General features: G+C 41.9%; 1 protein-coding gene across 2 annotated transcripts; it reads right to left on the bottom strand.

The window, feature by feature from the left end:
• Positions 1–557: 557 nt before the first annotated feature.
• Positions 558–13,708, bottom strand: IFRD1 (interferon related developmental regulator 1). Of its 2 annotated transcripts, XR_011336907.1 has the most exons (13): positions 13,367–13,708; positions 10,037–10,141; positions 9,031–9,112; positions 8,477–8,601; positions 8,028–8,185; positions 6,709–6,759; positions 6,439–6,617; positions 6,227–6,335; positions 4,222–4,356; positions 3,062–3,190; positions 2,005–2,100; positions 773–1,266; positions 558–735 (listed from the first exon to the last, which is right to left on the bottom strand). XR_011336907.1 is itself a non-coding variant. In XM_069851151.1 (12 exons), the coding sequence occupies exons 1-12, from the start codon at positions 13,410–13,412 to the stop codon at positions 1,177–1,179; spliced, it is 1,305 nt and encodes a 434-aa protein (XP_069707252.1). In that variant the 5' UTR covers positions 13,413–13,708; the 3' UTR covers positions 558–1,176. The 2 variants fall into 2 exon arrangements, 1 of the variants encoding a protein (XP_069707252.1); XM_069851151.1 differs by having other exon boundaries at positions 558–1,266.
• Positions 13,709–26,231: the final 12,523 nt, after the last annotated feature.

Genomic DNA, 26,231 nt, shown 5'->3' on the forward strand with positions numbered 1-26,231 from the left:
TTACTTTCCCTTATCAGAGCAAGCAGTAGTTTTCAGGGAGTTGGGTGGGGTTTCTTGGGGTGTAAGGCTTACATGCTCTGCTGATAACTTGACCTACAGTTTTAAGAACATTTCTTTTAACAAGCACTTTTACTTGCAGCTCTTCTGGTTAGGAAGCTCCAGCTATCTGTGTTCTAGTGTATTACATAAACCCCCCATTATCCTTAAGGAAGGCAGCTCTCAGTTACTGGCACATTTCAGTCCCCTAGTGCCAGAAACTGAGGGGAGTAATTTTCAGCATGCTGAAAGCTGGGCAGCATGTGGTATGGCTCTTTTAAGAAAAGATACAAGGTGTCTTGCAGGACCAGAACACAGCTGACCATTACAAACCAAGAACAGGCTGCTGTGCAGACCATATGCAAGACATCTTCCAAACATGGCAAGGTACTTGTAGCATCTACTAAAGCATTGACACTAACCCAGCCACACGTCTGAATGGGCAAAAACCCTAACCCATCTGTTGGGTTTTGCTAGCATTCCAGCTTTTCATTCACATAATAATCACTTTTACACAAAAAGCAAGCAGTGAGAAAGATCTTTATTCCAGAAACTACACACCCAATTTAAGATGAGTATCTTTTTATTTTACATTGAGGCAAATATTTGTCATTGACTACTTCACTGTGAGCAAGAGTAGTTGAAATTTATAGTCCCCTTGAGGATAAAGCCATACTATGTAGAAATTTCTTTGCCCACCTGCCAACTGAAGACTTCAAAAAGTTACTAAAATAACTTTACACAAACAAGTTCACCATTTCATATTAGCCCATTCTTACCAAAACACTTGGTGAATAAATTGATTTAGTTTACATTTACATAAAATAAGGAATTCATTTTGACACACAGTATTTGACTACTGTTACCCACTGTTATTTAACAGTTTGGTTACAATACATTCACCTTTGGAGCAAGATGCATCCAGTGCGAGTGTTATGTTTCCCTGCACCCAATTGTACATCAATCTATATACAGTGTATATGCAGCCAAGCAACAACATCCATTATATTTACAGATTTTATACAACATCCCTTTACACAAGAACAATTTGTGATTACAGAAATTTAAAAAATTCATTTAAAGGTTACAAATCTATTTGAGTTATGAAATATTTAAAAATCAACCTCCTGGAAAAGAGATCTAGAAAAATTCCCCCACATCTGCTCTTTTATCACGACATTTACTTCTAGCCTTTGTCCGAGCCTTGAATGCTGCAGAGTTGTACAAGTGCTACAAAATAAAAGGAGAAATTAATCACAGATGTTCAAAAGGCTTATATCCTTTAAAGATTTTTTTAATATTAAGAAACAGTTGGAAAATGCATTTTTATTAATCTTTGAAGTGAACTGGTAAGCCTTGTGAAATTCATAGGATACCTTTGCACCAAAGGCTGATGCATTCTAGTTTATATATACACCTAAAGGAAACTTGGACTGTATCAAAAGGCTGAGCTAGGAGCAATTCTGGAAGCCACTCAAGTATTGATCATCATACAGACACAATATAGATTGAGTTTGCCCCCAGATTAAAACTGGTTAACACCCATTCCACAGAGAACACATGCGCTGAGTACATTCACAGCCAACAGATCAAAGACCCTCCTAGTGTCTGTTTCATCCTGGACAGTTTGGAATTCTGTCTTTATACTCAGTTTCTTTGCTTTCCTGTATGTCCCTACTCAAAACATAGGGCTCTCGTAACAGCTCAAGCTTCCCATGCATCTGGTACAGCCCCCTTGGGAGAAAAGCAGTAGAGAAAACATGCCCACAGTGGAAAATCTGAAGTATGAGCTCAAAGATATATAAAAAGAAGTTTCGATTTCATTTAGGACAATATGGGGCACTGGTAGAACTGAAGTGACAAGCTTAAAGATGACAGCTTCTCAAGTGCATATCTAGAATATCAATTAACTCAGGAGAAATATATTAGCAGATGAAAAGGAAAATGCATTAAGGTACAATAACCTACCCTTTCAAAACGGGATATCTTCATTGTTTTAAGAGCAGCAGCATCTAGCATTACTGGTGGACCAAGCTCAAACACATTCCGAAGAAAGTCATTTGACTAAAAAAGACACACATGAAACAACCAGTTTTCTCTTTTATCAAGTCTCCAAAGATGACTACTGTTAAATATTAAGCATTCCAGTATGAAATAGAAGTAATTTGACTGAAATCTTAGCATATTTTGCTATTAAGCTACGGAACACTACTTCCTTTAATCAGAATAAGGCTAAGAACTAAAACTGTCCTCCTGAGAAGACAGCTACCCCCTCGTTGATTTTTCTTTTTTTTTTTTGTCCCAGTCAATTAGACACTGTTCTGTTACATTTTCAATGCAAAATTAAGCATTCAGGCACAGAACCATATGGTTTCACAAAACATTATAAAATATCTCACCATATAGAAGTACTATCTGAAAAAGCTGCTACATTAAAGTAGAAATGCAACTGAATTCAGCACTGGACTGAAGAGTTTAACCCCATAATTACCATCGCAATTTGAGGGTGTATACTCCTACACTCAAGTTCCTGCTTCTGCTACATGTCTAAACAGATGACTAGTGAACAAGCAGTTCCTAGAAGAGAGATAAGGACTGATCTCCTCCCTTCTGAAATGCTGTCATCATTGGGCTACAAGCTGTGTGTTTGTTATTTTCAACAAAAACTTTGCATTCACTTTTACAGGCTTGAACAGGAAGGAATGCAGCTTTATAGCAGACAGGTCACTACACCACAGGTGAAAGAGCATAATTACACAGGAAAAACCCTGAAGCTAAGGAACTATTCAGTTTTTATCTCTTACTTCTTCGAGAAGTCTTCTAATGGCAAACCCAGCACACAGGCCACAACTCAAAGTAGCTCATCCAGGTAGTTCTAGCTCACTGCAATTCGTTTTGTAAGTGCTGTCTAACACTTATAACACAAAAGCCATCTTTTCACCAAGTTCTACTCATGATTTTGTAACTCAGACTACAAAGAAGCCAAGCAGGAACACTATGAGTATGTTATGAAAAATTAGCTCACCTGCAAATGATATTGCATTCCCGACCCCAGGATTTCCTTGAAGGTATCGTAAGTTTGTTTTTTAACCCAGCAGTCAATATACATGCGCTCAGGTCCAAACTTAACCATCTCTGTAGGAAAGTCACGCTCCTATACAAAATGAAAAGAAACATATCATTTTAATTTAATCAGTCTTTGGTGTGAGGTATTGTGTGTATCTCAATGAACTTTATTTCCATAAATAAACAGCACACATCAAACCCTTCCAAATACACATACACTAAAGATTGCATTTGTTCACAAACACACCTAAGTTAAATCTCATAAGACCTAAAGCTGACATTCTTCAAGTCAGAAAAAACTTAAAAGAACACTTAGCCTTCATCATTAAAATGACTAAGAATTGGACTTCTCCAGAAGAACAGTTCTGAGCACAGGTGTCACCTTTCCTTAGTCCCTTCCTTTCAAGCGCAATGACCTACCCTGTCACAATGGAATGCAATAAGTACTAGTTAAGTGTCTCAGATTCTTCTACAGGCAGAATCTCAAAAGTGACTACAAATCACTTCAAAGCCTTCTCCTTAGCTTTTGAGATATTTAACTGTTGCGAATGTCAACTAATATTTTGTTTGTCTCGCCCATACAGTGATGTAAAAAATGATTATCTGACAAGAAAAAAATTATAGTGTGAGACATGTAAGATAAATAATCCATTAAAGTGACAGAAGCTTGACATTTGTCTTAGAGGCTTTACTCAGAGGTTATGTCACTAACAAAATATTTTGAGACCTGCTTCGTGTATTGTTCTCTTATTCTGGATATGGAAAGCCAGCAGATTACAGCAGAACAATTAGCACAACTCCTCCCACCTACACAAACACTTCGGCCACTGACAGAGGTACCATTTGGAAATCTTACTACTAAGTGCAATGTTTAACTTTCTTTAAAAAACCCTTCTTCAATATGGAAGTCAAGTTTGCAGCAAAATAAACAAAATTTTACTTTTTGTTCTAAGAAAACAGTTATATTTCACATAAGTGATCAGAATTTGAAACCTCACTTAAAATATTTTTTCCAGCTTTCACTGCAATGGTAGTTCTATTTAATAATAAAAAAAGAATTCACACATTGTACACTACATAGTTACAATCCAGACATGCAAAATAAGACAAAAGAATCACCTCAACAGCTCGCAGAACATCTCTGAAGACAGATCGCTGCTTTCTTTTATCTACCTTGGCTCGGTGTTTGTTTCCATCTGTCGCCAGAGCTCTCAGTTTCTCCGTTAGAAGCTCCATATCTTCATAAAAGAAATCCTAGTAAAAAACAAAGTATCAGTTTCTGGCCTTAATATCCTTCCCCACAAATAGGAAAATGGATCTCTCCAAATCAAGACATGCTGACCCCTACAAACTGTCACTGTTACTTAAAAAGACAGATAGCACTAACTTCCTGTAGTTCTACATTCAGCACTTAAACCAGTAAGAATGAAATCAGGACATCCAGTTGCCCAAACTCTACTCAGGTAGAGTCACATGGAACAGTACGGCTTCCTCAGTGTACATATATACCTGTCAATCTGTTCTGCTCCATAATTCCAGGGGACTCACTGCCTAACTGATCTGCTGAACCTGGCTGCCACTCCTGGAGACAAGCTGAGGACACTTTCAGGCTACTAGCACAGAATTCATGCTGCTGGAGATGGATCATGAGATACCATTAGACTGACAGGAAGTAATATTTAGTCCTAAGTCTAAATGGGGTGGAAAATGAGAAGAGTTTTACATAAAATCCTTAACAGAAGATCCGCTTTAAGTGAACTTCAATGCATAACTGTTTAATGGGAAATTAAATTTCATCTTCTCCCCTCCATTTACTGATTCAGTGCTTGTTTACCTGCATTAGCAAGCCACTTATGTAAATCTGAACATTTTGTCATATCAAAACTGACTTGACTGAGTTTACTGCATATGTTTTGAAAGAAACTGGTCAAAGGCAAAACAGAGTAAATATTTTTAATCTGCACTTGTTGTTAAGGATCCAAAGAGAATCACTCATAACGATTGAAGGGGTATTTCCTCAATGAAAAGGAAAAAGTTGAGTGAATAGTCTTGCTTGTTAACGCACTTTAAGATTTTAGTTACTTGCAGTCAGCTTGATCAAATAAATGATCAAGTTGCAGTCTCATTTTCTTTTCTTTCAGAGTTGACTTCCATAGCCAAGAGACTTCAATCCCTATACTTGCAATTACATAAGTCTCAGCAAATTGTTTCAGATTATGCAGTGTTCACATGTCATGCATCCTGACTCATTTGGAGGTAACCTTTCTCTTTGGACACTGTTCTGGCAAAGCACAGCAGCCTTGATCGAGCTAGAAGCCATTCAGGCAGCTCTCCCAGACTGTGCCATGGGTAAGTGGCGACTGTTTCCTTCAGTGCTGTCAAGAAAACAGTTCAGAAATTAGTAAGACATATTAAAGAATGTGAAGGCAAGTCTAGCTGTAAGGTGCACCTGATCCAACTCAAAAGCAAATGTCAAACGTAGGAATACTGGTATCTGCACAAAATTTGAGCAAATCCTTTCAGAATTTCCCCCTTTAAATTGACTGACTAGTCTCCAGCTGACAAAAATAATCACAAATGCTGCAAAGCCATTATGCAATACTAGTTATTCTTCTCAACACACCCATATAAAGATACTGAAAAAACAATACTAAAAGTCAACACGGTTTCCACTGAAGGGTAGATTTTCAGTTGTGAAAGCAGGATTGTGCAAACTAGCAATCACTGGAACTTGTCTGCAAACAACTAAGTACCTAATGAGTGTTTCCATGGCAGCAAACAATACCATTTCAACCTGGAATCTCTCCAGGGTCTTTTTTTTTTTTTTAAGGATTGAGTTAGATTTAGATTTTGTAGCTTGCACACTATATTTCAAGTTGGTTTTGAGTACTTCTTTGTGTTTTGTTATACTGGTTCTGTAATACAGAAATTAGAGTAGAAATGACAGCTAAATTGTTGTGAATCATTTGCTATACCAGATTAATTAGGGCAGACACTACAACAAACATAATCCAGCAAATTATCTTCCACTTATTGAGATCCAGGGTGCTATGCAACACTGGTTAAATAACTTGTCTTGTCATCATCCCAATGCACATAAATTTAGCTGCTGACATGTACTTACAGCATCTGTTTCACGTGCCAGTTCAAACAGAAGGGCTAGTGTTTCTCCAGCAGCTATTCTCATGTTGAGATCATCACAAGAAAGAAGACTTGGAAGTTTATGCAAGTGCCTAAGGAATAAGTCACATTCCATTAAGATGTTCATTTTGTTGACACCGCTTCACTCCATGTAAAAACAATTAAAAATTTTGATTTTCCAAGACAAATACTCACATTTCTATTTTCTTCTTCACTTCATTCATTGGACAAATGGTCAACAACAATGTCCATGCTAAAAGAGCACTGATATGAAGCACGGTATTGTGGGTACTTGATACACTATTAGTGTCTCTATCCCGTGGATATGCCTTTGTGAAAATGTTTTCCAGGCATTCCATAGTTGAGCACAGCTCCTGAACAAAGGAAACAAGATTATGAAAGTGGCTTAAGATTCACACATTTTCATACTGTCAATTCATTAAAAAAAGTATCATTTACTCTTACCGTAATGTCATCAGTGACAATGAAACAGCAAATTCCTAAACAGGTTGCACACTAGATACAAAAGAAAAAAGTGTCAGTACTTGGCATCAATGTAACTGTTTACAAAAGCTTCGAACTTTGACCTTTGATATTTAACATCTTTAGTAATGGAAACTTGAAATTAAGACCTTAATAGAGCAGAAGTCTTCAACACTGTTTAATTCAGCTACTTTCTAACAGTTAGTTCTCAGTTCTCTACTCTGAGCATGATTTTACAAGGTATGGTCCCCACAACACTCCATTTTTCACCCTTTATTATTTAATATAGTTCACAAAGTCCTTCCAAAAAGCTATATGTAGCAGAAATTATGCTAATAATAGACACAAGATATATATTTACAGCTGTGGGAATTATTTTCCCCTCTCTGCCCACTACTACAATTAACCAGCATGAAAACACTTGACTTCAAAAGCTTTTCTTGGAACTTTCCAACTTTTCCTGTAAGGTCCTACATACCTCTTCCTGATCCCCCATATTCTACTCTCTCCTACAAAGCAGGAAGAAAGTTTGAAAGTGATGTTTGCCCTAACCACATAGGACTCAAAACTACTTAAGACAGGATAAGCCTTAGTAGCTTTTATGCTCATAAAAACAACTCCTGTTTGACCAATACTACCTCCTCTTCCAGCTGATAGTACCTATTACAACACAGCTTGAGTACCAGTGAAGTAGGCAGTTATACAATGATAAAGGCAAGCTGGAGAATATTAGTTAAAACTCCGAAGTTTAAAAAGTATTGACAAGAGCTTTAGATTGCCTTCAGTCAGCATTTCAAGAATGCCAGAGATGAACAGATGAGACAAAAAACTTGAAGTACTTTTAGGGGTATGAATGCATCCAGTATGTAGTTCTAAATTTGCCCCATGTAATTTTATAATACATAAATACATCTGCATAAGGAACACTCTGCTGCTGCTAAATAAGTTGAAATTAAGACAGAAAGAATACATCAGTCACTGGTAAAAGTTTCATTTTTTTCTATACAAGTTCAACATCAGCCCTCGGAACTGCAGTAAGGAGACTGCAACATAGTGAGTAAACACTTGACAAAGTACTAGACATAATAGCTCTTTAAGTAAGTTCCTAAGTTGAAGGAGAGAATGACAAGCAACCTTTGGGTGGAACTCTTTAAGACAGTGAAAACTGCTACGCATTATTAGAACATACGTCAACATTATGAGTTTACAATAGCGTAACCTTTAGTTCTGGATTACACAATGGTGAAGTGGTCAAAAACTGCCCTCTGTCCCTGGTGTGCAAACAAACACTTTATACTTACAGCCTGTCTGGCCTGGATACTGGCTGCTCCATCACAGACAACCTTCTTCAGAACTGGACCAAGGGTCTTAAAAATCTCCTCACTTTCAATTCCTGACCCCATCTGCACACACAGAAGACACGCTAGTCCAGCAGCAGCACACTGTTCATCACTCTTGCCTAGAGATAAACATACTGCAATTAGTAATAACCTTGTGCATTGCTTCCTTCCTTTTAAGGCTGTAGCCTGAAAACCTGAAAGCGGAAATTCAGAAACCAATGGACAGAAGATAATTTCAGTTCATTTCCTAGGTCAATTAAAATGACACCTAAATCCAAAAAAGGAACACTGTTAACATAAGAAAATTAAACCCCCTATAAAGTGCTAGAGAAGCCTCGGTCTTGATTTCTTTTAAGCAATGAGCTGTTTCATAGGGATCATTGCTTTTTAATATCAAGCATCTTAATTACCTTTCTTTATGCAGCGTTCAATGCTATCAGTTAGTGTCATTCTCCTTTCCATGACAAATTCATAGAGTATTTTAGAAGAAAAAGCACTTTTAAGACTTTCAAGAGCTGCTTGTCTTGTCTTTGCACTGTTAGAAAAGAAAAGGAAGACCTCTTGAAATCAGCACACACAAAACACAGCTCAGCCTGTTTTTACAGCAGTTTCTATTTGCCTGCACCCAACAGAAAACTAACCCACAGAAACACCACGAAGTATAAAATTGCTACGGATTGCCTCCTTCTTCAAGGACAGAGAAACTTACATTGGAGATAGTATACCCAGGCTAGAAATAAAATCACTCCACTTCAAGCTATTAGGAAAGGGAAGCTTGACTCTCACTTATCCAAAAATTTGGTGGAAAGTTCTTTTCGGATCCAGAAAAAAAGCAAGTCCTCCCTAGCATGAAATAATTGTAATTTCAGCAAGCATATGGAAAGGTTTGATGCATATTTCCCTAATTTTATGAGAGGAAGCCAGTAAACAACATATAAATGCATTTCTTCCAAGCATACTATACCTCTTGTCCAATGTAAGATCAATAAATCCCTTCAATTTGTATTCTAAGTCTTCTTGAGTGGCTTCTTCATCAACTTCAGGCCCTAATCCAGAAGAAATTAGTTTAGTCCTACTGATTTACAGATTATTAGCAGACAACAGTATCCAACACTTAATGTTTTTAATAATAAAAAGAAAGCAGATTAATAGACAACAGCTGCACAATTGTTCAGTATTATAGTGACAGAATGGTGTTCAGTCTAGTGTATCAAAATGCACCCTAAAACACTTTTGAAAATATTATCTATCAATACATTTGTGCTGGATTTACACCTGCTTCTTACATGTGCCAGGAACGAACAAGGCTGTTAATCAGATCTTAGAAATTCGCTGCAACTGACACACATCAGCCAATCCTGTTAGCAAACCATTTTTATTCCATCCACTGTCTACCCCAGAGTACAGCAGGGTGTTCACTGCTCACGCAGTGCCTAAGCAGCCTGTCCCATCTGGCATCACCTCAGATCTCTCTGCAACATAAGCTTGGTTCAAAGTATTCATAGGGAAGGCTCCCTGCCTTGGCCTGCTGCAGAAGCCCTTCAGGTCCCCTCCTCCCAAAAAAATGGCATCAGAGTACTCCAGGTTGCAGAGATGGTAGAGAAGCACAAATCTAGTTCAAAACAGGCAAACATGACTGTTCCCATCTCAAACTCTTTCATAAATCTTAACACCTGGACCATGTATTGTGAAAAACAATGTCTTATAAGGCACCTTAAAATTACTGTTGTCTCGAAAAGTCAGCATCATACAATTCTAATAGGAAAAGCCCAATTGTTTCACAAGAAACTCAAGAAACCTAGAGTATATTCTTACCAAACAAAAATGATAACCACTAGATTAACAATCACAGTGTTCAATGGAAAATCATTATTTTGCTACTGCTACTTACAGCCTAGTACTTAAACTCCTAAACCTACTCCAGTTTTACATTATTAAAAAGATGCACAGATATAAATGAAAGAATATACCATCCTCAGTGAAGCTAGCAGGATCACTGAAGCCACTGCAGTGGCTCATAGTTTCAATTGAAGCATCTTCATCACTAAAAGGCTGCACATTTCTGGGCTGACCACCTTAAAGAAAGAATAAAATAATTTGTCATTTCTTGTACGGAAAAGGAAGATTTGAACACCAAAAGTGGAATTTAATCCTCCCCACAGATTCAGTCTCCCTGACTCAGACACAGAAAGCATGTTTCCTTCCTCTGCTGGGCCCTTCACTCCCCCCGTTCTGAAGACTGTTTTTTGCTCTGTTCTCAAAGATTGTGAATGGTGGGGAAGAGCACAACTAGTTTTCAAAGTACCAGCAGATTTCCTAGCTCTAACTTCAGGATCTTTCTACAATCAGCACAAGATAATGACTGTGCTTTATAAATAGCTCAGTATTAATTTAACTGTTATGGCGAGCTACCTCAAAAAATGTCATACAAGCTTTATTTTTCAATTTTAAGATACTTTAAACCAGTGTAAATTAAGATTTACACAAACATATACTATCCAGTTCAGTGCAAGATTTATGGGATTAAGCATGGCATGTGCAGCATCAGCCATGTCCAACCCTATTTTACTACCAAATTACAAATACAGGCCAAACACCAAATCCTTCAATAGAGGGGAAAAAAGTTCTCTCAGGATCAAGAAGACCTCTGTTCAGTAACTTCAGTCTTGAAAGAAAGCAGTAATTTCATCACTGCTCATCTCTACAGCTTTTCATGCCTGTATCTTATTGTTGCAGGTTTAAGAGTCGGAGAAGTTTGACCTGATAATACTGTAATTTCTATTGCTGTACTACCATAGCCATTAATTTGTCTCTACTGAAGCTGATTAACAAAATCATAGTTCCCCTGTTGCACCAGCAGCTCCTAAATGTCATTCTGCCCTTCCACATAATTTTTTGCAGTACAATTGATTACAAGTTGTTTAGGAAGGCTGTGTGCAGCAGTCACTAACTTGAGGCAGGCTTCCTGACTACCACAACCTGCAAAAAAAAATCCAAAAGAAAAACCCAAAACATTTTATCTGGGCAGAATCAACCCTGAGTTGACCACTGTCCAAGTGCTTTCCAAGAAAGTTAAATTCACTCTTCAAAGGTATTGCAGCTCTTGGTTGTAAATCATCTACTTGTATTAGCAACCATAGTCCTTGATGTTTCCTATATTTACCAAAGACAAACATTAGCTAACGCACAGACCAAGAAATTCCTAAGAGAGATCTGGCTCAACCACGTTTATGCTTCTAGTGATGTCAACCAGAAAAGTTCAAAGGGAGAACCCAGCCCTTCAAAACTAAAATAAAAGCAGCTGCATAAAGACCCAGTGAATTGCTCACTTCCTGAACACTTCATGCTAAAGAGACAGCCTCTGCTCACAGCTACAGTAGCCTGAAGGGAAATTTCTCACCACCCTACAAAACCTCCCTTCTGCCCAGGCAACCGCGCCTCGGCCACAAACACTCTGGATCTGCATAAATGTTTATTTTACAAAATACTTTTTACAATATACTTTTTTTTTAGGCTAAGAAGGGTTTTTTTAAAGAAACTGAAGCCAGTCAAGGCACAAAGCGCTGACGCATGGCCAAGTGACACCCACAGCCTCTTCCCCCGCCCCGGAAGGGCCGCTGCACCCGGCCTCCCCAGAACCATAAAATCACTAGGTTTAGAAAGACCTTTGACATCATTAAGCCTAACCGTGCCCGTCTATTACTAATTAAATCATATCCCTAAGCACTTTATCTCCCCGTCTTTTAAATACCTCCGTGGTGTTCACTCAAGTACGCAGCCTCCGTCAGTGCCCGATAACCCTTTTGGTGAAGGGATTTTTACTTATGCCCAATCTGAACCTCCCCTGGCACAGCTTGAAGCCATTCCCTCTCATTCTATCGAGTAATCCCCGGGAAAAGAGACCAACACCCACCTCTCTACAATCTCCTTCCAGGCAGTTGTAGACAGTGATAAGTGACAGGCTGCCCAGGGAGGTGGTTGAGTCACCTTCCCTAGAGGTGTTTAAGGCACGGGTGGACGAGGTGCTAAGGGACATGGTTTAGTGATTGACAGGAATGGTTGGACTCGATGATCCGGTGAGTCTCTTCCAACCTGGTGATTCTATGATTCTATGAAGGTCTCCCCTCAGTGTTTTTCTCCAAGCTAAACAACCCCAGTTCCCTCAGCTGCCTCTTATGACTTGTTCTCCAGACACTTCACCAGCTTCTGTACTCGGCACTGGTGAGACCGCTCCTCGAATACTGTGTTCAGTTCTGGGCCCCTCACCACAAGAAGGATGTTGAGGCTCTGGCGTGAGTCCAGAGAAGAGCAACCAAGCTGGTGAGGGGGCTGGAGAACAGGCCTTATGAGGAGCAGCTGAGAGAGCTGAGGTTTTTTAGCCTGGAGAAGAGGAGGCTGAGGGGAGACCTCATTGCTCTCTATAACTACCTGAAAGGAGGTTGTGGAGAGGAGGGTGATGGCCTCTTCTCGCAAGTGACAGGGGACAGGACAAGAGGGAATGGCCTCAAGCTCCGCCAGGGGAGGTTTAGGCTAGACATTAAGAAAAAATTCTTCACAGAAAGGGTCATTGGGCACTGGAACAGGCTGCCCAGGGAGGTGGTTGAGTCACCTTCCCTGGAGGTGTTTAAGGCACAAGTGGACGAGGTGCTAAGGGGCATGGTTTAGTGTTTGATAGGAATGGTTGGACTCGATGATCCGGTGGGTGTCTTCCAACCTGGTTATTCTATGATTCTATAATTCACTGCTCTTCTATGGACACTCTCTAGAGCCTCAATGACTTTCTGGTAGGGAAGGGCTCAAAACTGAACACAGCATTCGCATCATATTATCATTAGGTTGGAAGAGACCTCCAAGATCACTACTAAATCACATCCCCAAGCACCTCATCGACCTGTGGTTTAAATATCCCAAGGTACAGCGACTCAACCACCTCCCAGCACTCGATAACCCTTTCGGTGAAGGCGTTTTTCACTTATGCCCAACGCAAACTTCCCCTCCCCGCCCCCGACGAGGCTTAAAACCCGGGGCGCGGCCGAGCACGGGGGCAGCTGCTGCCGGCGGTCCAGGCCGAGCCGCTCCGCCTCCCCGGGGCGCATGCGCCGACGAGGCATGAGGTGGCGGCTTCGGCTCCAGCTCCGTCCCGACGCCTTCGCGCCGGCCGCACACGCAACGCGGTTGGGGGGGGGGGGGGCGCCACGCGTTTCTCGGGGTCGCCGGGGCGGGGGGTCCCCCCCGCCCCGGCGACCCCGAGAAACGCGTGGCGCCCGCCCCCCCCCGCGGGTTTCTGGGGCCTCGCTTACCGGCTCCGCGCTGGTGGTTGCCCCCCCGCTTCTTAGGCTTGGGCATGGTCGCAGCGCCGCCCGGCTCGTGCCCCCGCGGCCCTTTCTCCTCCGGGTCCCTCGGTGTATTCCGCTTCCCCCCCGCCCGGGAATGAGCGCCAATCAGCCGATGGAAGAGCAGGACCGCTTTTTATTCCAACGCCTTTGCGAAGTCGATTTCCCTGGCCGGGGCAGCGGAGGTGATTGGCGAAAGCAAGCGGAGGACGAATCGGCGGCGAAGGCAGAAATCCCCGTGGAGGCCCGCGAGCGGAGTCGATGCATCTTTCTCCTCTCAGACACCCGGGGCTAAAGGCGCGGAGGGGGCGCCGGCGCGGCTTTTATAGCCCGGTGGGCGGGGCTTAGGGACGTGGCGTCCCCTCCACCAATGGCTGCGGGCGCCGAGCGGCTGAATCAGCCGCGCGAGCCCGTGACGTCACCGGCGTTTCGCGCGCGGCCGCCGCGGTGCACGCTGGGAGCGGCGCGTGGCCCGGCCCGACCCGGGGAGGTGGCAATGGCGGGCGGGGTCCTGAGTCTGGGCCTCACCACTCATCCTGAAGAGATTCCTCCTTATGTCTAGTCTAAATCGGCCCCCCTCCAGCTTATACCCGTTGCCCGTCATCCTATCACCGCAATCTTTTGTGAACAGGCCCTCCCCAGCTTTCCTGTAGTCCCTTCAGGTGCTGGAAGGTCGGTTCTCTGGGAATGGGCACACAGGGAGGACTGGTTACCTCACACCAGATTTCACACAAGGATGTCTTTACATTCCTGTCAATTGTATCTCCCAGTTTGGAAACTGGTACTGCAGCTTTGCTTTTAATCCAAAACTGATATTTCTGTTTTCTGCTGAACTTCAGATAAATAGAACAGCGGTCCTATGCGCCGAAAAGGGGTTGGGTTATAGCGTTTCTGAAATGTAAATGTTTGTGAAATCTCACAGTGCTGCAGGGTTTGAGGGACGGAAGGCAATTTTGCAGAACGTGCTGAAAAGTTACATAAGATACAATAGTGATTAGGCTGTTTGAGTTCCTTTGTGTATAAAATGTGCTTACGCTGATTTCCGGAAAGGTAAACTTTCGTAACAATTCCATGTAAAATCTACATGAAATAATGAAGTGGGTTTCAGTGGCCCCTTTGTACATGTTGAAAAAGGAAGTGCTGGAAGTGTCTGTTTCTAGAAAATGGTGTCTGTTCATTGTGATACCTGGGGTGCTGGTAGAGCCCGATGTTTTGCATTGCTGTGCAGTGCAAGCCTGGTGAACAGGTCCTCATTGGGCATGAAACAGTCAAATTGCTGAAAAGGTCTAGCCAGTTCTTTTAGCATCCTATTTAAATAAGAGAAAAAAAAAAAAAAAGAGAGACAGAAGTCAGTACATAATGCATCTGTACAGGACAACACAAGCGTGTCTCAGAGGCACAGGTATTTCTGCTTCGGGTTGAAATGTTAGAGCCCAGAGAAGCCTTCCAGGTAAGTAGGTGGCGGAGTTGAAATTAAATACAGAAGGCACAGCTGTGCCCTTGGGCACACAAGGCTCAATATTAGAACACGGAAGCAGTGCTGGATAAGCTATGCCACTTACTTGGAGCCGAGCAAATTTGTCCAGTGGAATTATTTGAGATGTAAGATTCCAATACCATTTTAGTGAGGTCAGCCATGTCTTAATGATTTCCTGTGTGCTGGCACTCTGAATATATAAATTAATTTTGGAGGTGCAGGCTGACTGGCCTAGACTTTACTGAAATCGTCACCATCATTCTCACAGCCCAGTCTCAACAACAGTGCTGCCTGAGGCTGCCAGCAAGGATTAGGTTTAACACTGAACTCCTGGCAAATTGTGACAGAATCACAGAATCACTAGGTTGGAAAAGACCCCCAGGATCATCGAGTCCAAGCATTCTTATCAACCATTAAACCATGCCAGAGTTATTCAAACCAGAGTTTGAATAATATGCAGAACCGTGCATGTACACATGGTAGTCCAGGTATCCTACAGTCAACAGGTGTGAGAGCAGTGGTACCTCATGGTGGGATGAGAAGAATGAAGAGGAGTGTCACAGCCCTTGTGTGCTTGAAGATGGTCTTACCAAGACAGGTGCAGGTAAAGCACTGGAGAGGGAGAACAATGTTGCAGCTCAGGTGGTAAAAGCAACTGGTAAGGTAGAAAAAGGTGACAAAACCAAAAACCTGTGACTACTTTGCATGTATTACCACTCTGAGTTTTATTTGGGCTTCTACACTGCACCGTCTCCAGGTTACCAAGGTACCCTGGTTATCTGACCATGACCACAATGAGATCTCTGCGCAAGAGGGGTTGTGTATCACTGCTTAGTTTTGCCATCTGTCTGTGACAGAACACTCTTTGTCTCAGCTGCTGACTTCTTGCCCACTATCCTGATTTATCCTATTGGCAGGAGTTTGTGGCGCCAGTAGGCTGGCTCAAGACTACTTTCTAACAGAAATCTCTGGCTAAAAGGAGAGCCACATGGTGTCAGAAATATGTATACCTATTGTCTAGCTTGTGCTTGAGCTACTGTATCAAATGTGTCACAGTCCCACTGGCACCGATGATACCACCTGTAGGTGAAAGGCGGTATCCTTTGGAGAAACGTACTTTATGAAGTGGCAAGGCGAACTGGGAGTGGAGGGTCGGCAAAAGCAGCATGGCAGTGGCTTCACTAACCAAGCAGGAGCAACCCCACAGCACCCAAACAAGAAGAGCAAAGCAGGTCCAGTGGTGATTATGAGTTTCAGCTAAGAGTACAGATTTTCAGTGATGATCCAAGTGAGCGTAGTGACAAGGAGGTCTGAGGCCAAGCCAGAAAGTCAAGTCAGCAAGTCAGGGTCAAAATCCAGTTCACTGGCCGTAACCAGCCACCAGTCCGGTCATCATCAGACAGGCTCGCAGGAATGAGGAGGATCCAAGATTATCCAGGGTAGGTCAGGGTCTGGACCAGCACGTACATGGCCAAGAACAGGTGTGTCTGTAACAAGGACCAAGAGAGAGCATTTCAGTGTAAGTGCAGCTCCTGAGAGAAAGTAAGCAGGCCTTGCTTCTTGAAGCTCTTTCTTACACAGCTGTCTGATCCAAGGCCACTCAGCTGCACCATGACAGAGCTGCCTTCAAGCACAGGCAGGTTAATGCTGACAAAAGTCCTAAGAAAAGGTCTAATGAAGAACTTCAGCCCAGCTGAAAGACATACATATGTGACTGAGTCAGTATGTGTGGCTTAGTAAGTGTTTGTATGGCGTAGTTTATTTTAGAGACATGTCAGCCACCGTCATATTATGAATGGTTGGAGGCATAGCCAAACATACTGTTTACACCATTAAGTGCCATAAAGAAGTCAGAAATGAGGGAATCACATGGATCCTTGATTCATATGAATATGTTTTCCCCCTCTTTTGACACAATGCTTCTGCCACTTTTGCAGACAAAATTCTTTGGATTTTCTCTTTTTTTTCTATCTGCCATTCCTTAGAATATGACTCTGCAGATACAAAAGAGAATCCCAGGTTCATGCTGGTTTCCTTGTATTACATTATCAACTTCATCACAGTCATAAAAGATCTTGGAACCCAGAAGAGTGTCCCAAGCTAGAAGACATGCCATGCTAAGGCATTCCTCGGACAAATATTCCAAAATGCCTGTGTTTCTAGTGACCTACCAGGACCGAAAGGCCTTCAGAGCGTGAAGCTGTTATCAGTGCCATAGTCCTCACTCTGGAACACTTATTGCTCCAAGTGCTGTCAGCATCAGTGTGTAGTCTTGAACTCAAAGTAAATCTGCCTATAACAAATTGCAACCACCACCCTGCACTGTTCTTGATGCAGCATTATGCTTGATTTGGACTTACTTGACTCTGTAGGCAAAGGTAACTCATGCATTTCCTTCACATCGGTAGGGAACCTGTTCTTGTAGCTGAGGAGAAAGACTAAAACTTGGGAGGGAAATCTTATGTCACGTCTTCACTGAGAAGGTGCTCAGATGGACATGTGTAATTCCAGGCATACATGCAAGATGTGTCTGATCAGTTCTTGCAGAGTGTTTAATGACGTTTCTGAGGTAGCAATGTGAAATGACATGAATTGTTAACGGGCAACAGTATGATGCAAACTTCAGGTAAAAACATAGAGAAGAAAAGCCAAGAGCTGCAGCTTTTTCCCTTTGAATGCTGTAACACATATTGGAGGGCTGAACGGTTCCTGCTATATTTCACAGATATTACAGTGCAACAGAAGTTGTACAGCATCCAGGCTGAAGGTCCTTTCAGTTTTCTTACATCATTTACCTCCCATCTTCTTATTTATATTTTGGAAGCCTGACTAGTCGTGGTCATACATCCAAGAACCCCAAGTTCAGAATAAAATGAAATGTGGCAGCAGGGTTGCTATTGGTGTAGCTATTATTAGAGCCTGAGGGCATTTTGGCCTTGGATAACTTCAGACTCTGAAGGAAGCTCCTGATGTGTACAGCTGGCTGAAGTCCAGAGCTGTAAGGTGAAGCAGAATCAGCCTGTACTCTTTTCCCTAATTTCAACAGCCCTGTGTGTATGGACATGCAGAGGGCATTTTGAAGGGAAAAGAATGCCATTAGGAAAGAAGCTCAGTTATTTATTGCAAGCGGATGGATTTAGCAAGCCCGCCTACTGAGACAGAGTCATGACCGTGCAAATCAGCTAAGCGGTTAATGGTCACAGACACCATCCTCTCACAGCACTGGTGATGTTTATATTATACATACAGTGCTAGAGGCATATATTGCACTCTGTGCATAGAATAAAGAAGGCTTGTACTCTTTCAAGTGTACAATCCTCTTTAAATTAGCAATTTCTGCAGTACGATATATGTGGACTTCATCAAACAATTTATATTTTATTTATGCAGCCAGGCACATCCTCAGTCACACACCACCCTGAGTTTCTACGGCAGGGGGCTTCAGCTGCATGCCTACTCCGGATATTTTGGCTGATTTTATCCATATTATGCTGATACTTACCTCTTTTTTCTTGAGACAGATCCTTCACTTCGTATTTATGACTTCTTCATGCCAAGCTTTCTTGGACCGCAGTAAGAATTTTTCCTGGTAAGTCATGAAGTAACAACACATAACTAAGCTCTCTGGTACATATGCCATTATTAATTTCACGTCTAAATTTGGCTGCTTGCACTTCAACTGTCACTGTCAATAGCAACTGACCACAAACATTATTGCTAACAATAACGGCATTACAGAGCAACTTGCCACCATGGAGAAAGAAAGATAAGAATCTCTGTCAAGTGTAAAGCCCTTGCAAACTTTTTGCAGTAGCTAATTTGATTTTGTTAGAATAAGGGTATACAGTTCTTTTAACAAAAATTGTGGGGGACTCTAGATTTGTCTCTGTTGTTTCTTGTGAACTTTAGTGAGCAAACAACTTTTGAATAGTGGACATAGGTGCTGCTGTAAAACTATGTTGTAAAAGCAAGTATTTCGTGCAAGTTTATGTCTTGCTTCACTTGGTTCTCTGCCTGTTTTGCAAAATGTTATGTTTCCTAATACTAACCACTGAGTTTATGCTAAGCGTTACTGAGGAAAATCAGCTGTTATCTGCTATTACGAAATGAAGTATTTTTTTCTATATCCAGGTTCAAATTTAAAGCTAAGTTTCTCAATGACATTCATCCCCCCAAACTGATTTCAAACTATGAGGATTGGATTGAAGTAAAGGACTGTGACACGAACTTTCCTCTAGCATGTGATAAAATAATCATGAGTACACATCTTGTTCCTACAATAGAACATGTTTCTATTGCATTATAATGCTGTTGACCCAACTGGTTAGCCACTGTTCAGTGTCATTTGTAGGAGAATCAGATATTTCTCTGTTTCTGCCCCATTATTTTTGGGCAACATGTATAGAGGCTTGTTCCACTGAAAACTGGGAAGGATTAAATAGCAGGAGACAATATTCCTGATCTCTGTTCTGCCAGTACTTTAGCCAAAACCCCTCCATGCTCATGTTTCCATGTCCTTTTCTAACTGTTTGCCAGGCACTTGGCTGTGCTCTGCTGCCTCATTTGGTAATACATGGCTCCAATCCATACTCCGTGTTTTTGTTTTCTGGGACACTTAACTGCATGTGCCAAGTACTTCAGGTTTGCACATGGGGCTGGCCTGTGAGCAATTGCTTTCCATTACTGGAACAGTCAAGTTGTGGAAGGATGCTCACTTGGCCTAAATTGCCATCGGTTGTACACTCTACCACACGCACCACATGTGCCAGTGACAACGGGAAGCATGCTCAAAGCGTTTCTGTTCCTTCTGAATACCACCTTGCCATAGATTCACCCGTCACTTAGGAGAATGGGCCTCCTTCGCCTTGGGCAGCACAAGCATTTTGTCCAGTTTACTGAGATATGCAACACAAGGGTAGGTCAGGCACTTGGCAGTTGGCACTGAACCCGTAATTGATTGTTGTCCTCCTGAGCAATTCTGCTCCCAGGAAATAGATTTTGCTGCCCTTTCCCTTGATGCAGATGTAGACTAACAGTGATAAGGCTGCAACACCTTCCGTTAATTCTTTACTGAAACACACAAGATGCAAGGCTTCTCTTTTGATGTAGCTGTAAAGGATTAGTCCTGCTCGTATTCAGTAACAAAAAAATTCAAATAGAACAGCAGAGCACAGAAGATAAGAAGGGATCTTTTTGCATCTGCCAGTTCAAATGTTTGCTCTTCCAGGTATGTTCGTCACGTAACCTCTTAAATGAACTCATTAAGCTGCAGTTTAATTCTAGCTGACTTTCTTATTCCCCCACATACATATGGAGAGCTATTTCCAAAGATCGACCTTCTGTTTATCAAAACAGTCTATTCATGCCCAGCATTTATCAGTTTGTCCTACTGATAAACCCGACCTTCACCTGTTCTTTGGTGTTTGCACTTCTGGAAGCAGATGGATCCTTTCTCAGCCTTTGTTTTTGAGGGCGCAATGCAAATTCCCTAGGATGATTCTTTTCTTTTGTAATTTAAAATAGTTAAATAAAACACCTAATTTAGGAGCCAAGTCAGAACTTTGATAGGCTGAATGACTAAAGGTGCTCATCTTTTTCCGTTGATTACAGGAGTACCTGGTGACTTTGCTCCTAATTTATGTTTCTTTGTGAAGTACCTAAAGTTGGGGCTGCATGAATCTGGGCTTTGATGCTGTTGGTTTTTTGTCTCCTGACCAGTCATGAGGTCTGTCTCTGCACTCATTCCCATGGAAATTTATGTTTCTTGAACACAGATGACCAATATTCCAGAAGTCTCATCGCCCTTATTAGTAGCTTTCCTGCTTCTCTTTCAACTGGAAATACCCCATCTGAAATAGTTTGCCATCATGTTTACTTTAAACAGGCCTGAGTTCTGCACTGTATTTCCTTCCTTCTCATGGTTTACAGTTCATTAACTCCCTAGTTTAGACCTGAAATTTATCTCAGTCATGAAGTCCATGATCTTTCACTAAGGATTATTAAATTTTACTTTATTTCTGTCAGCCTAGACTTCATGGTCCTAGGCAATATTTAAAACCTCCTTTATAAAGACATTTTACATGGCAATTTTAAATTTTATAAACGCCTGGTTGTTTCTAGTGTCCTGGTCATTAGTGGTAGCAATAGGCTGCTTGCTCCCAAGAACAAGCAATTCTTGTCGTAAGTCTGCATTTTGTGTTGAATAGTCACCCACTTGTTGCTTATACATTTACCAAGCTGCCTAAATAGTGAGTGTCAAAAGGTGTCATTTCTTAATCACAAATACACTCTTGAAATAAAGGGAAATGTAACAAATAAAGCTGTTATCAGCCATCATGTAATTGCAGCCCTATTTCCATTCCATCAGTGGAAACTGCTGCTTATTTGAAAGATGATTATTTGATTGCTGCTTGATTGCTGCTTATTTGAAAAGTGATTTCTCACTGCAAGTCACACTGAAGCTTCTGGGACCTGCCAAAGCCCATGCTCCACTGTCTGAACATTATGCAGACCACATACTTCTCTTTACACCAAAAGATGGAAATATAAAGAATGGTTAATTGTTGGAGGGGAAAGATTGTTTCAGCTTCTGGCTTACAGAGAGCTGGTTGAGCAAGACAGGGAGAGGAGTGGCAGAGGTCATTTCCAAAGAAAGGAGAATTGGAAAGAAACTGGTATCAAGAGAGCCAATAGCTACATGGCTTTTATTCTACAGACAACAAAGCAAGGAAATGCCAGAATGTACATATACTCTGTAGTACCTCAAGATCCAAGTCATGGCACATGCGAGGTACTTCTGCATTCCTTTATTCTTCTTTTCCACAGGATGACTCTGTGCTTCCTTCCTGCCTCTCTCTATTCACCATCTCCAAGTCCTCCCTCACTCCAGGGCTTGTGCATCATCAGTATCTGGATACATTGTTCCTCCCTTGAGGGGCTCAGTGTCCCTCCTTTCCTTTTTCCTCATCATGGCCACCATGATTCCCCTCTCTCTCATCCTTCTCCCCTTCTCTTTCACAAACTCAATTCAATGCTTTGGACTTCACACTGAGAACAGCTGAGATCTTCACAATGCTGGAAGATTTTATCAACTTGCTTTCTGAGAGGTGGGTAGTTCCAGCTGTTGTTGGGAGTGCTGCACTTGCTAACTAGAGGCTACAACTACTGTTTTCTGGTTGACTGGCCTCAAAATTATGCAGTTTCTGTCAGGATGTCTGTAAAATTCCTCCAATATTTTGGAAATGAGTGAATGCAATGTTGCACAGTTGCCCTGTTACAAACAAACAAAAATGATCAAACATAGGTATGAAGGTTTTTGTGGGCCCTGATTTCGACTACCAAACATGATGACTCACTCCTGGATAGAAAAGCTGCGTTGCTGTTTCAAGCACTGATGTATAAGTTTAACAGAACCAAATTGCTAGTGCTAAGCAGTCTCAATAAGTAACTATATAGATGTGCTGTTGCACGCCGGGGAGAAACAAATGTGTCCAGCAGGAATCACAGAGCCCTTCCTGGCAGAATAAGAATGCTCTCAGATGAAAACAGAGAAAAGAGGGCATTGAATGGAGCAGAAACAGGATGCAACCTATATAGAAAACTCCTGCGCAATCTGTGGAGTGTAGGGATATACAAGGCAATAATGTTTAGATTTTCCAGTTGCTGTCAACGCTGGACAAAAATAATGACTCATTCAAATATGCTTCAGAGCTGTACTTTGACAATAAGAATCCGGGCAGACAGGTACTTGCATGGAAATGTACACAACAGTTTGTTTAAACAGTATCTTTCACAACCAGCTGCTTAGTGACATGTGACAAGCCACAGTAGTTTTGCCACATCAGTAGCCTACACTGCCTGTCCCAGCTCTGTTGCCTTTGTCTGGGTCTGTGCTCATCACTCCCATTGCAGTAGCCTGCACAGCTGCCACACAACTCTCATCTACTCTCAGATGTGTTTCAGCCCTGAGGATGTGGGCATACAAACTTTTAGTCTTATTGGGCACCAGCTCTCCCCACCCTTCCAAGGTTCCCTATGGCATGCAAAAAATATTTGCAGTATGTTTAAGAAAAGCAGAATTTAAATTTGAGTATTCAAAGCAAAAGGACCTTAGAAAAGAAAGAGGAAGAAGAAACTATAAAGAAAAGAAGAAAGGGAAATATGCGGCCCTGCATCAGTTTCATATTGAGTATTTGGATGTGTCAGACTCCATGTGGGAGATCTCCCATCTCCAGCAGCTCACTTTCTCATATAAGCTGGAGATACAAATGGAAAAGCTTCTACAGAAGCTGGAAAATGCCATGTCCCTGAGCCTTGTCATGCACAGGAGACCATGGAAGTGACATGTCTCAAAAAGACAGCATGTCTGCATATTCGTGGATTCACCTGTCATCTCCACACCATCACCTGTGATGGCTATCACTGCAGGCAGTAGCTTGGGAGGGATTGCTCACCTCCAACCCTGAAGGGGTCCAAAATGCCCCATAAATTCACGTCTAATGGGAGCTCTTGTAAATATTGTAGCAGAGACACACAGAAAATATCCTTAGATGCAGTGTGTGGTGCCTCGTGAGCTGGCTTACTGGAGGCGATAATCACAATGTGTGGCGCAGGCAGCATTCCTCTCCCTTGAGGTCAGCATCCCAAACCAGTCAGACGGATGCCAGCACCTCACCACACCTGTCAATGAAGTCATTAAAAGCCAAATCCTCATCTCTGAACAGTCAGCGCCGAAGCCCTGTTCAGTCCTTTACTGCCTTTTTGGCAGTCTTCTCTCGGGGAGTAAGGACAGCCAGCAGCGGCCTCAGCTATCAGGCACCTCTGGGGGATGGGGATGGGCCAAGGTCAGGGAGGACATTAACCCATGTGTGGGTCAGGATCAGGCCCTTTGAAGAGTCTCCTGACATCTGGCAGCTCTACTTCACTAGCGTCCCTGCTGTTTCTAGGACAGAGTCAGCAGACTCAGGATAGAGCATGAGCAAGGTGATAGTACAACAGATAAGACATTGTAAGATATTATACAATACCGTGCGTTAGTGTATTGTATAAGATATGACCGCTGTGGTTATGAGAACTCTGGTTTGATCAAGTGACAAGGAAAGTCAAGCTAATTCTTTTGGGGTGATCTCCATTTGTGTGGCTTTTAGTGGGGTTTTGGTGGTTTTTAGATGCCACAACTAAATCTAGAGAAAGCTTCCTTTTGTCTGGTGACACTGGCAAGAGCTAATCGCTATTCCAGCCAGAATAATACATCTGCATCTAAATTCAGGCATTTCCAAGGGCATCTCATTTTTAAAGGAGGCTCACAGTAAAGCTCTGTGCTGCAACTTGAAAAGAAAGCCTGCACCCAGCCTGCATAACTGAGAAGGATGCAGCTCACAAGCCTTCAAGTGCCCTTTGCTCCTCCTGCAGGGCAAAGCCTACAGAGCAAAAAAAGAAAATCTAAGCAGGCTCCTCTTGGATGCTGCTGCCCAAGACTTCCTTGCTTCTGTGCCACACCACACTGCTGTGTTCTCTTTTTACCAGCACTAGGAAAATCTGCTGAGGACAATTAGATTCTGTTTCCCTCTTCCAGCATCACGGAATTTGTCTATTCATAATTGTAACTAAAGTTATTAGAGTCTCTTTAAATCTCTCTGGTCTATTTATATGTTGTATAAATAAGGCGGGAGGAATGAGGCATACCACATGCCAGTGGTGCTGCAAGTACTATCCCTTCCATTTTTTATTTGAAAACGTCTCAGGAGCAGTAGAATAACATGCTGAAAATGTAAATCTGGCTGTATTTTTATGCAGTTGAGTAGCTAGAAATAAGGAAGAGAGCCAGATTTACATAGTAGACTATTACAGGCCCAGGTAGGATGAATACTCAATGTAGCTTGTAATAAAATTTTTGACACAGGTAGTAATAGGACATAATTACATTTGAGGTGTGTAAGAGAAGGCACTTCTTATACAGACTAACTACAGCAACAATTAGAGGTGCAAAAGTCTATTTTCCTCATGTGCTGTCAGACACAGAATATAAACTATGAACAAACCCAGAGGTTGCGATCTTCTGTTCTGCAAATTAGCTAGCCTCATAATTACAGGTTTTTATATAACTAAAGGCAGCTTCTTTTGATCTGCGTGTCGTTTGGATCAGGTTGCTTTACATCAAAATAACCACTGACCTGGTTTGCACAAGGGACATCTCTGGGCGGTATTAGTGAGATTTGCTTGCAGTAGAACTCATTACACCTTGAGGGTTGTGGATCTTTAATTTTCAGAAGCCAAAATTGCTCGGAAGTCTCTACCATGATTGAAGTGGCTTGTACCTACAAAATTCATCTATTCCTTATGGAAATATTAGCCTTTCTACCTCAAGCAAGCCCCATAAAACTGCATAAGATCTTTTTTTTTTTTCCCGTAGTCACAACTAATGTCATACTAATGAAAAGAGTATGATGCAGGACAGATTTACTTCCATAAATATTATTTACTTAGTTATCTATTTCATTAAAACAAGTAGTTAGCCAGAGCCTAAAGTGTTACAGATTTTTCTGTGAGGATACATAGATGAAGGCAGATATTTCTCTGGGACAGGAATTCCTGTTGGTCACAAGGGGAGCAAGGTCTTCTCACTGCTAAAATTTAATTTCAGGAGAGCTCATAACCAGAAACCTTTGCCTCCTAACTTTTTGTGGGAACATGTGCCCAGGGTTGCTCCAGCTGTGCTGAAAGCCATGGATATATCAGAGCATCTATGCCAGCAGTATGGCCAGTGCTGGTGCTGCCGTCGCTGTCCTGCAGAGCCCACTGCAGCACCGTGGCTTTGCCTTGGCCCTCAGCTTCCCTGCTTCTTCTGCTCAGTGCCACACAAACACTACCCCCAGCAGGGAAGCTTATTTCCCCATGTGCTCCTATTGTGGGCAATACATAAATAAACCACGTAATATTGTGGGAGGAAAAGCTTATAACTGGTGCTGAGATACTTTTGCATTTATCATGCATAATAAATCCTGGCTGCAACACAAGTGCCTGTGTCAGTAGGTTTAGCAGCTGTATTGCCCTGAAGGCTGGTTGGTATTTAGAAGGGTAAATAAGATTCTTTTTTTCCTCAGCAGTTGCTGAGACAGCTCATAACAGGGCTAATAATGCTTGTGTCCTGTGGGAAATATGTATGTTAATTTGCCTGTGTAAACACTTATTCCTCCTAAAGAAACACTCTGCCTGGCTCTATGTTTCCCTTCACATGTTTTATAAAAACAAGTAAAGAAACAGCTTACTCCCAGTGCCTTTTCTCACTGAATCAGTGACACAAGTCAAGATCCAGCAGCCTCAAAACATATCTCTGATCTTTATGATTTCTCTGCA

This window comes from Phaenicophaeus curvirostris, chromosome 1 (assembly GCF_032191515.1).
Source record: "Phaenicophaeus curvirostris isolate KB17595 chromosome 1, BPBGC_Pcur_1.0, whole genome shotgun sequence".
Taxonomy (NCBI): Eukaryota; Metazoa; Chordata; class Aves; order Cuculiformes; family Cuculidae; genus Phaenicophaeus; species Phaenicophaeus curvirostris.

Coding starts and splice junctions, on each gene's coding strand:
- IFRD1 (XM_069851151.1), bottom strand. CDS start 13,412: ATGCCCAAGCCTAAGAAGCGGGGGGGCAACCACCAGCGCGGAGCCG. Junction 10,142..13,366: donor CAACCACCAGCGCGGAGCCG/GTAAGCGAGGCC, acceptor TCTTTCTTTAAG/GTGGTCAGCCCAGAAATGTG. Junction 9,113..10,036: donor TGCTAGCTTCACTGAGGATG/GTATATTCTTTC, acceptor CTTCTGGATTAG/GGCCTGAAGTTGATGAAGAA.